Here is an 11,532-nt window from a genome sequence, read left to right on the forward strand (position 1 = left end):
TAAATCGGGGTTTGTTAATTTTTTGTTAAATTTGTTAATTTTCTTGTGATTTTATTATGTTTATGGCTAATTTTAATTTTGTTGTGTGAATAAATAGCAATATATTTATATTAGTAATGAAATTTTGATTTTTGTCCACAATTTTGCTATTTGTCCGCACTGTGCGTCGGTCCAATTTACAAAATTGAGGGTACTATGGACGCACCTATTTATAGAGAGATTCTATCAGAACAAATGCTACCTTATGCCCGTCGAAATTTGCCACGAGAATGGATATTTCAGCAAGACAATGATCCGAAACATCGGTCTGGGTTGCTTCAGGAGTGTTTCACGAAGAATAAAATCCGAATTATAGATTGGCCGAGTCAATCTCCAGACTTGAATCCCATAGAACATTTATGGCAAGAGCTTAATCTAAGAATAGGAACTGTTAATTGTACCAATAAAGCTGCTTTATGGACAAACATTCAAGAAGAGTGGAGATACATCTCTCAAAATAGAATCATCAATAGACTGCGGATCTTTATGCATTTATAGGAAATTTGAATATGTAAGAAACTACAAAATGTAATCAATACGCAAAAATATAAAAAATATTGAAAGTAAAGTTCGCGTTATAATATTTACAGAATAGAATAAATTCTTATTTAGGTTCAATTTTCGTAGGCACGTTTGCGAAGATTTTATTTTGCATAAAGATCCGTAGTCTAATCATCAAACTTATTGAATCAATGCCTCACCGATGTGCCGCCGTGATAGCTTCACAGGGTATGGTTACTAAATATTGATGGTAATGTTACATATGTAACCATTTTTAACAATTTTTCCTTCAGTTATCGTGTTTTTCCTCCATGTTTTGTACTTGGCCGGATACTTATGAAGAAGTAAAAATTGTTATTTTTGTTATAAATAATTATTACTTGTTGTATACAATTTTTGAGTTGTACATTTCGATAGTATAATAAAAGCTCTTTACTATGATATATTTGTATTTCTACTTTACATCTATTATACATACTTTAATTCCAAAATTATTTTAATTAACTTTTGCATACACCTATACGTGTATGCATACATAGAATAGAATCGAGGATAGGATCGCGCAACCCCCGTAGTTAAAGGTTGCGCGGTCGCGTGCAACCTATCCCACTCTATACGTCCTTGATCCGGAAATATGCTTCTCCTTTTAGGCAATTACACCTGTATAAACGTAAGCGTAGCGGCGCCTTTTTTAACATTAGGTCCACTGGAAAGTTCTGTTCGTCTTTAGAATAAAACAAAATAGTAAATTTTTCACACTTTGAATAAATTTGATCGAATAATGTAATTTTTATCATTATTCACATCTTACCAGCGTATCTTTTTTAATGAATATACGCATACTTGAAATTTGTTGTAACCGAATCGTACAGAAATTTCCGGTCGATCTAAGTGATTCCCAAACCGTGAGCCGCGATATATCGATATACCGCGAATATAAATATTAAAGCTTCATATGAGCCGTTTATTATGAAAAAGGAGTAAGTCCAACATAATGAAAAAATGAAGTTAATGATGGATAAACTTTTATTCCGGTATTATCTTCATATTTTCATTCAATTTAGAGATTCGTCTTTTCAAAATCAATAAAATTTAAATAAAACAAAATTTCTTCTCGTTTGGCTTGACGCCGACGCCGACGCCAACGTTACGAAAACGAGATGCCTGGGATGCCAGGATAGCAGGACTCGCGAAAATTATTCCATTCTCCACTCTTTACGGAGAATCCGACACGTCCTATGTTTAGGTTTCCCATTACGAACGAAACGTGTACGCACGTAACGTACAAGTAGCTTTATTACTTGTCGTTAATTGAACGTATAATTTATGTATGTTTCAAGTTTTAATGCGCGCCTCAAGCGAATTGATATCCACGCAACGTTACCGTTGTTTTATGATTTCCAATCAATGTTGTACAGTTTTGCTCCGTTCGACGCGACAAGTTATTTGGAAGTTAGCAGAATGCAGGATCGTTAGTCGAAAGTGTAGGTAGGCTCGGATGCGCGTATATCGTCGAATAGGCTGGAATCGGGTTCGTCGTCGGGTTCGAATTCGATCTCCATTGGATCGATCTCAGCTGGAAGTCTTGGTACTCTAAACTGAGATTTCAATGCCGGACCCATCAAGTATGCTTCGACTTTTTCCCGAACGACTTTCTCGTCCTCGTTCCCATCGACTTTCACCGCGGAGTCCCCTGCGTATCGCAACATGTCGGCTACATTTTCTTCGTACTCTTGGAGCTGTAACTCAACGACAACTCTAATCAATGATTAGTAATCATCATCCGTTATCTAGCCTAAACGAATCTGTACATGCATGAAGGAGGGTTATGCTTCGATCGGTAAACGTATCGGTCGAGTGGTCGATGTGTTTGACGTTTTTCGGAGCGCCTTCGCGAGGTATCGTGACGCGTTTTTCGTTTGTTGTTGTTATTAAAACAATGCAGGAGTCATCTAAGACGATGATAAGAAGAATGGGAATAAGCTAGTAATAAGTAAGCAGTAGTGCCATAACTTTGTATAATAAGTTACGAACTTTAAATAAATGAATGAATGAGAGCTTGGGACTTTTTGTAAGTAGTCGGAACCAAGAACAGTCGTACGTATGGTCGTGTTTCGTCAGCTTTCTTTTATAGCTTTTCAATTTTACATTATTAATTATATTATATTTACAAGTTTCTCGCGTGTCTAATTTATTCGCCACCCTCGATCATCCCAAACCTACATGCATATTCACTGAAATCAATATTTCCAAATAATAATTTTCTCATAATACATACACACAGTTCGTCTAATAAGCATTTGTACAGGAACCATTTATTTTAAATTGACCGATGTACGAATACTTCTTACACTGACTGTGTATCCAGCTTGAATGAATCTGTACATGCATATTCACTAAAATAAATATTTCCGAATAATAATTTTCTCATAACACATACATACAGTTAGTGTAATAAGTATTCGTACAGGAACCATTTATTTTAAATTGGTGATATGTAGGATAGTACGTATCCTTACGTCTCGTTCGACGATTAGTCTGTAATCATTCGGATGTACAGCTAATTTGCAGTTATCCGTGTCGAGGTAATTTTTTGTAGACAAGGTGTGCTCGCTACCAGTGACGATGTTGTATCGGCGATTGAGCAACCTTTCTCTGCAGACATCGCCGTTTACCTCGAGAAAAATCACTCTGAAACATCGAGTACATCGAGTACATCGAACGAACATCATGTTTGCGCGAGCCTGAGCGAACGGATGGAAAAATATTGTAGCGTTATTTCGTCACCTATTCGGAGGAGCGGAACTCAGGTCCAACAGTTTAAAGTCGTCTACCGACTTTGGATAACCAGTCAACACCCAACCGTTCCTCGAGCATTCGTATCCTAATATGTGTTTCTGGAAGTAAAAACATTATTGTAGAACGTTATCATTTCGCGAGCGGCCAAAAGGATGAATATATTCGGATTGGTGTGAGTTCACCGAGAATCGTTTCGTCGATAATGTTTACATCGACATCGTTTCGCCGATACATTCAATTCCCCGGCAATGTTTACATCGACACTGATTTCACCGACACTGACTTTCGTCTATGTTGTTTTCAGCGGGAAAACCATTTACAAACTTTAAAAGGATACGTCTCAAAATTATACGCATGCTGAGGGACCCACCTGAAAGCAATTATACATCCCTCAGAGTAACTACAGTGGGTGTAGACAGTATTCGTACACCGATCAAATTTCCAAAAAAACTATGTAAAATTGTAATTTATTAACTTATTTTCGATAAACAATGACATTATACATATTCTCGAAAATCTCTAGAATATATAGAGTAAAAAAAAAATAGCTATTATTTATGTAAGTTGCGAGATTAACAAGAAAAAAACAATTAATCGATAGAAATATTGAGGCAATAAGTATTCGCACCACTATTGAATTTTTAAAACTTCATTAAAAAAAATAAAAATGTTTACATTAATTTATACAGTCAGTGTAAGAAGTATTCGTACAGCAACCAATTTGAAATAAATGGTTCCTGTACGAATACTTATTACACTGACTATAAGTATATAATACTTCCTCCGTGGGATTTCCTTTTGATTTTATAATTATTGTCACTCTTCTTAGCATTAAATTAACTAAATTATTAGTTATTCGAAGTGAGATCTTCTTCCATTCCTCTATTAAAGCCTTTTTTAAAAGTACTTTACTGAATTTGATGTTTTCTAATTCGTACATTGTCGGCGAAACGATCGTCGGTGATCTCACGCCAACCCAATCTATTCGTTAATTTGTTACTCGTACTTGAACAATTTCTATCCTGATCTCAGGCTTAGGTCTTCCTCCCCATCTGTACTCGAACGCTCGAAGCTTCTCTCCCAAAGGATTTTGCTGTAAACGTGCCTGTTCCGCGACGTAATCGTAATCGACTGCAATCAACGGTTTGTTCTCTCAGGTAGCTAACCTTGTCTCGTATCTACACGGTGTCCCAAAACTCGCGTAGGAAATGGGAGGTAGCTGAGACGATTCTGAACAACAATTTCCTTTGCAAAAATGTCGGTGGGAGCTTCGTTTTTGAATTATTAACGAGAAACACCTAGCAATTTTCGAATTTTTCGTTAATAATTCAAAAATGAAGCCCCCACCGACATTTTTCCAAAGAGAATTGTTGTTCAGAATCGTCTCAACTACCCACCATTTCCGGCTCCCACGAGAGTTTCGGAACACCCTGTACTATTATATTTAGTTTCCCTTATTTAATTAAATTGCACTTGTTCCTGTTTTTCCCTATCCCTATTCACCGATTCCTGAGTTACTCTATCACTCTCCCCCCTCAATCTCCTTATCATTTTCTGACCATACCCGTACAGAACAAAATAGTTTTATGATAATTGATTTATCCATTACAGAATTATGTGTGAGCATACATAAGAAGAATAAAGTTATCGAAATATGAACCTCTTAATTCTGATATCATCCTGAAAGAAAAGTCTAGCTCTATCCTTGTCTAAAAAGGTGTCGGATTACTAATTGCGGTCAAGTTAAGTTGTAAAGATCGATTTCCGACCGATTTCCGACCGATTTCACGACCTCACAAGATCCCTACCAGCAAGTATACTTGTACTGTGATAAGTAGACTGCGGATCTTTATCCAAAATAAAATCTTCGCGAATGTTCCTTCAAAAACTGAACCTAAATAAGAATTTATTTTATTCTGCAAATATTATAACATGAACTTTACTTTCAATTTTTTTTTATATTCTTGCATATTGTTTGCATTTTGTATTAGGTTGTCCGAAAAGTTTCTTTCGCTTTATTAATAAGTAATACATGCACAATAGTTTATGTTTTATGTTACATTACTGAATTGTTCACGATTCATTTTGCTCCATTACTGTTACAACATGAATATCTATGGAATTAGATTGTCTCTTTATATAAACACGACCACATCAAATAATTGAATGGAACTCGCGAAAGAAACTTTCGGGACAACCTAATAGTTTCTTGCACATTAAAATGTCCTATAAATGCATAAAGATCCGCAGTCTAGTAATAAGTCAATCGAAACGTAAATATATCGTTACTGTGATCAAGGTTGAATCTCTCGGCCAAGGATTTCGCTAAAGCGTTACAACCGGATCCTCTGGACCCAATAAGCGCGATGCGAAATACCGACGGCGACGCCATCGGTGCTCTGGAATGTTTCCTTGTTTTCGCTAATTTCGCGATGTCTCTTCCAAGTTCGTCAACGGTTCGGATTCCAACTTCGACCTCCTTCGAACAAACCGTATTTACACCGTCTTACTCTCGTAGGAGTCTAAACGAAAAATAAGGAACGGAGATTCGAATCCACGATCCTCGGATCCACAGTCGACCGCTTTACCTATGCGACCAATCCCGCACCCTACGTTTCGTGTTCTCGTTTCACTCGTTATTCTTGAGAATGACGCGCGAATACTCCACTATTCTACAGGGTGTCCTAGCCTCATGTTTCAGCGAGAAGGAATTTTTGTTAACTTTGTTATTTAACGAGATATGATGGTCAAGTTCCGTTTTTCAAATGGAACTATATATTTTTGTTTATACCATGCGATAGTACTTTTCAAGACGAATTCATTAAGCTTTAATGTATTTACCCGATTTTTATTAGTTTTCGAGCTATACGGTTTCAAAGTTTGCTAATTTTCAAGGGAAAAACTCTGTTCGGCCCCGGGCGGTCCCATTAATGAAGTAAGCACCATGCGGTTCTTGAAATTGATACCGAGGGTCTCGTTTGGGATTCTAGGCCCAAGGAAGTTTAGTGAAGTTAGCAACCCGAAATGCAAATTTTGATAAAAATCAAATTTGTTACATTCGTTTGTCCACGATTTGTCCACGTTTGTCCAACCACAATTTTCATTTGTCCACCCTTCAGAAAAAAGTTACACCACAAATAAGCCATTTGAAGTGAACACACCTATATAGACCTTTTTTTAGGGTTTTCTTAAAAAATGTGTCTCTCTACATTTTGTCCACTAATGTTTTTCGGTTGTCCAACAAGTATTTTCGTTTGTCCAATCGATATTTTCGTTTGTCCACCCCTCAGAAAAAAAATACACTTCAATTAAGGAGAAGTTGCAGCGATAAGCTCGGTTGCGAGTCATTTGTCCTCGTTTTGTCGATTTTGTAGCTAATTATTTATGTCTGCGCAGAACCACTAACGTTATTTGTTTTTTCAATTAAAGTTTTCGTTTGTGTAACCCTTAGGAAAAGGTTATGCATAGATTAGGAAAATGTAGTATCGCTACTTACACTTACGTATCATGTTCACCAATTTAATAATTATTAAGGTGAATATGCATGGTTACATACCGTTGGAAGCAAATTAACAGTTAAAATGTAGAAATTGTTTGCGCAATGGCTATTGCAACATTTTGTTCATATTTTAATTATTCCTCTTTCCCCGTTATTACGTAACATGTCAATAATATTAATTTAAAAAACAAACAAATAACGTTAGTGGTTCTGCGCAGACAGTTAGAGCGTATTGCTGCAACTTCTTCTTAATTGAAGTGTATCTTTTTTCTGAGGGGGTGGACAAACGAAAATACTTGTTGGACAAACGAAAAACATTAGTGGACAAAATGTAGAAAGACACATTTTTTAAGAAAACCCTAAAAAAAGGTCTATATAGGTGTGTTCACTTCAAATGGCTTATTTGTGGTGTAACTTTTTTCTGAAGGGTGGACAAATGAAAATTGTGGTTGGACAAACGTGGACAAATCGTGGACAAACGAATGCAATTTGATTTTGATCAAAATTTGCATTTGTGGGTGCCAACTTCACGAAGCTGCCCAAGGAAGAAAAATGGAAAGAATCCCAATATTCTGGGCCTACAATCCCAAGCGAGACCCTTCGTATTGATTGAGGCGGGACACCCTGTATGCGAGACTCGTGTAACTGGTGTTGAGCATTCAACGCAACCCAACGCAAATATAACGAAACAAGAATATTTTCAAATAATACCTACAACTGATCGCACAAAATTACGATTACAATTGATTGTCGAAAAGGAAATAAAACGGTTTTCATATTTTTTTTTATGTTTCAACGTCGCCAGCAAAACGAACCTCAAATACTAGGATACTAGGACCCCGAGTGTCGTTTGATCGGAAAGTTCTTATGGACAATCTTACTGACTATTAAACAATTCGCGTACGCTTCCCGCAGTTCCCGCAATTTTCTCGAATAACGAGCATCTTCCAATTTTTTCGGCAAATTAATCGAATTACAAGCTTTACTGCAACAAGCGTCCTTGCAACCGTGTTCCCATTCCCAGTTGTCTGCAAGAAGAGATCGAATCGGGTGGATAATACGTATGTATATTAAAATAATAACGGGTATTCGAAAAAGTTCGTGGCGTTTTGTCGCTCGATCGAGGCGAGGATGCTACGCAGGCTTGTGAACAAATTTGTGGTGTTTACGGACAAAATGCTCTATCAAAATTTCGATGCCACATATGCATCACGCTGTGGTCAACCAACCACAGAACAACGCGATGAAATCTATGCGAATGGCTGAGAAACGCCACGAACTTTTTCGAATACCCAATATGAATAATCCAATTCACAAATAACTGCGAGAATGGGTTTGTTATCGAGCTTTTACCGGTATCGTTTGATGTTATCAACTGTATCGCGTGAGTCGGTAGAATTCCGTAACGTTGAAACACTCGTGCCTCCTTCCTCGAGCGCGGTAAATCTGTAAAAATTTGTAGAAAGAAAAGAAATCCGTAAACGATAGACAAGACGAAAAGAGAGAAGAGATGACATCGTTTTTAAACGTTACCAATGAGCAGCCACCCGCATTCGTGTAGCATTCCGTTTTCGAGAATTCTTCTCATAGCCAACGCAACATCTTCCGATTCCACGCAGTGGCAGACTTTCTAACGAAACAAAAACTTGCTTTTCGAGAAAATGAAAAAACACTTCGATACGCGTTTCGCTTACGTCTTTTTCGAGATCTTTTAAAGCCAAAGGACGAATACCCAACTCCTCCTGAAGAACTCTCGACAGAGCCACTCTATCTGTTTGTACGAAATACATATACGTGCGGTGTATTCATGTTTTTTTTTCTCGATTCCATCATTTTACGCGGATACATTCAAAATGAAACTAAACTCTCTGCGCACCAGTACATCGGTGCACACAGCTTAAACACGAAAATGTTTCGGCAGATCTGCAGGTTGATGCTGTAAAAGCTTAATCGTTTCCACCGTCGAAACACTTTCGTGTTTAAGTTGTGTGCAGCGCTGTACTGGTGTGCAGAGAGGAGATTCATTGGTGAAATGGTTCGAGTCAGGTATGAGATTTTTTTACAGTGGGTGTAGAATGTATTCGTACACCGAATTTCCCAAAAAACTTTTGCGTGAAATTGTAGTTTCTTAACTTCTTTTTTTATAATCAATGATATTTTACATATTCTCGGAAATCTCTAAGATAGATATAGTATATCCAAACAACAATCGCTACTTTATAGAATTTGCGAAATTAAGAAGAATAAACGAAAAATTGGTATAAATGTAGAAGCAATAAGTATTTATACGATTCTTATGACGAACAATTTACAGTAGAGTTTGTAACGTAAACACATTAGTTTGTTGCTCCGTACGAATTAGAAAACATTGAGTTTCCGCGAAGGTACTTAAAAAAAAAGGCTTTAATAGGGGAATTGATGAAGATCCCACTTGGAATAACTAATAATTTAGTTAATTTAACGCTTTGAAAATTTACAATAATTATAAAATCAAAAGGAAATCCCACGAAGGAAGTATTATATACTTGTAAATTAATGTAAATTTTATTCTTTTTAATGAAGTTTTAACAGTTAAACAGTTGTGCGAATACTTATTGCTTCGATATTTCTATTGATTAATTGTTTTTTTGTTTTGTTAATTTCGTAACTTACATAAATAGCTATTTTTTTGTACTCTATCTATTCTAGAGATTTCCGAGAATATGTAGAATGTCATTGTTTATAAAAAATAAGTTAATAAATTATAATTTTACATAGTTTTTTTGGAAATTGATCGGTATACGAATACTTCCTATACCCACTGTAGTTTTAGACGGCGAATCGATTCGAAATCGAATGAAAATGGACTAAGCAAGCATGTATCGCGTCAAAGTACAGAGTACTCGGAGGTATAATTTTTTCCTCGCGAAGAATCGACACACTTAGACGTTAAACGACAACCTAACCCGGACCTTTCCAACGTTAAACGATAACCTAACCTTTCCAACAACAATAACATTTTCGTTGGGGAACTCGAGGCATTAACCGTGACAAAAAGTGTGATGTAAGGCGAGGCGGTAAGGGTCGTAAGAATAATTGACGTGACTCACAGCGTAATGCTTTTTCGTCACACTTTTGCGTCACACTTTTCACCAATATCCCTCCGATCTATAAAACACTTTCGTGTTAACCCTTTGCGCTCGTGTGGCCCCTCTAAGGCGACATATATAATTTAAAAGTGATTTTTTGAACGTACAATATCAATTTTACTTATTTCAGAATACAGCTAATTATTAATTGAAATAATAATACATCAAGTCACGAATGTTCGTAGATGTTTTTCTTCGAAGTAGAGCTTTTGGTTTTACAGAAAATTATAAAAATGAACTGGACATGATTCTATAAAAAAATGTCTCAAGCGCAAAGGGTTAAAAAAGATCTTTTCTTTACCAAACGTTGGAGGTGCGATAAGAATAATCCTGGGAACATCCATCCTTTTCATCGCGAGATGGACGTACTGCTTCATAAATACAAGATGATCGTCCGGTTTTTGTATCATCAACTGAACAGCAATGTCCTAATAGGCAACGTCCTTGAAATTTATGGAGTAATCGCGAAGATGTTCGTGGTACATGAAGGTTATTTACGTGGAATAGTTGGTATATTCGATGTTTCTCCAAGTATGCTACGAATCGTGCATTCACAGAACGCATTCTCTTTTCCGTTTCTTGCAATTCCATTTTCCTATCTCGGTATTATATTATGTTATATTATATCTCGACGGTGTCGAAAAATCTTTCCATCTTACTACATTTCGTATTATCTTAGAATGCGCCACGTTTATTTGTACGTACAATATTTCATTCAATTGTTCGATGGCATGGTACCTATAATATTATTCAAATGTTACGTCTGATGCGTGACATTTAATTAATGCGAAAAATATCTCTTTAGCTCAGATATCAACTTGTTTGTTTCTATTTGCCTTGTCATATTAACCCTTTGCATTAGAAGCCTTTTTTTCTGGTATCTATCAGCAACTCGAGTTTTTCTTAACACTTTACCGACCGGTAGCCGATTAATCGACTTTTTGTCCCCAATGCTCACCGACCGGTAACTGCTATGGTAACTAGCAAGTATTTGTTACTTTGAATTGAGATACAAGTTGCTTTGCTCTGTAAACTCTCATATTTTTATACAATTCCCGGTGCCAGGGAAGATCTGCTGCCGAGCTGCCGTGATTCTGGAATTGGTGTATCAATGTCAAATTTTGGGCACTTTATGTGACGAAATACTAATTCAAAACACGAGAATTTACTTCTAATCGGTCGCGATCAATATTCATTTATACGCAACACTAATGGCACACGCGGTTGATATTTATATGCAACACTACGGTGAAAGGAAACGCGAAAAATACTAATCAAAGCAAACGAGAAAGATTGCAGCCATTAGCTCATATTAATTAGTATGGAATTGATAATGCCATCTGGCCTTACTAGAGATGTACAGTTAGCAATTACATACTTAAATAATATAGAGGGCCCAGGTCTCACCACGTGAAGATTACTGCATATAGAGACCCAAAAAAATTGGGTGGCCAAGACAAAAACCACATCCTAGCCACCTTTATCCTTAATCTAAATTTTGTGTGTGTGTGTGTTGTATGGCCCGCCCCGGCCGGGAGTGTAGTACCCCAAATTAAAAAAAAAAAA

At 36.6% G+C, this 11,532-nt stretch overlaps 1 protein-coding gene across 1 annotated transcript; it reads right to left on the reverse strand.

Moving 5' to 3' along the window:
• Positions 1 to 1,886: 1,886 nt before the first annotated feature.
• Positions 1,887 to 11,525, reverse strand: LOC128891690 (adenylate kinase 8). The gene is made up of 12 exons (XM_054151399.1): positions 11,345 to 11,525; positions 10,465 to 11,060; positions 10,268 to 10,394; positions 8,533 to 8,609; positions 8,372 to 8,468; positions 8,192 to 8,284; positions 7,724 to 7,866; positions 5,629 to 5,818; positions 4,346 to 4,470; positions 3,328 to 3,437; positions 3,060 to 3,231; positions 1,887 to 2,279 (listed from the first exon to the last, which is right to left on the reverse strand). The coding sequence occupies exons 2-12, from the start codon at positions 10,555 to 10,557 to the stop codon at positions 2,013 to 2,015; spliced, it is 1,494 nt and encodes a 497-aa protein (XP_054007374.1). The 5' UTR covers positions 10,558 to 11,060; positions 11,345 to 11,525; the 3' UTR covers positions 1,887 to 2,012.
• Positions 11,526 to 11,532: the final 7 nt, after the last annotated feature.

This window comes from Hylaeus anthracinus, unplaced genomic scaffold, assembly GCF_026225885.1.
Source record: "Hylaeus anthracinus isolate JK02 unplaced genomic scaffold, UHH_iyHylAnth1.0_haploid 12002, whole genome shotgun sequence".
NCBI classification, from domain to species: Eukaryota; Metazoa; Arthropoda; class Insecta; order Hymenoptera; family Colletidae; genus Hylaeus; species Hylaeus anthracinus.

What these genes read in the sequence shown, in the direction of transcription:
- LOC128891690 (XM_054151399.1), bottom strand. Translation starts at nt 10,557, where the DNA reads ATGGAATTGCAAGAAACGGAAAAGAGAATGCGTTCTGTGAATGCACGA. An exon ending in GAATATACCAACTATTCCAC is followed by an intron (nt 10,395 to 10,464) that starts GTAAATAACCTT and finishes GTTGCCTATTAG; the next exon opens with GACATTGCTGTTCAGTTGAT. An exon ending in ATGCGGGTGGCTGCTCATTG is followed by an intron (nt 8,285 to 8,371) that starts GTAACGTTTAAA and finishes AAATTTTTACAG; the next exon opens with ATTTACCGCGCTCGAGGAAG.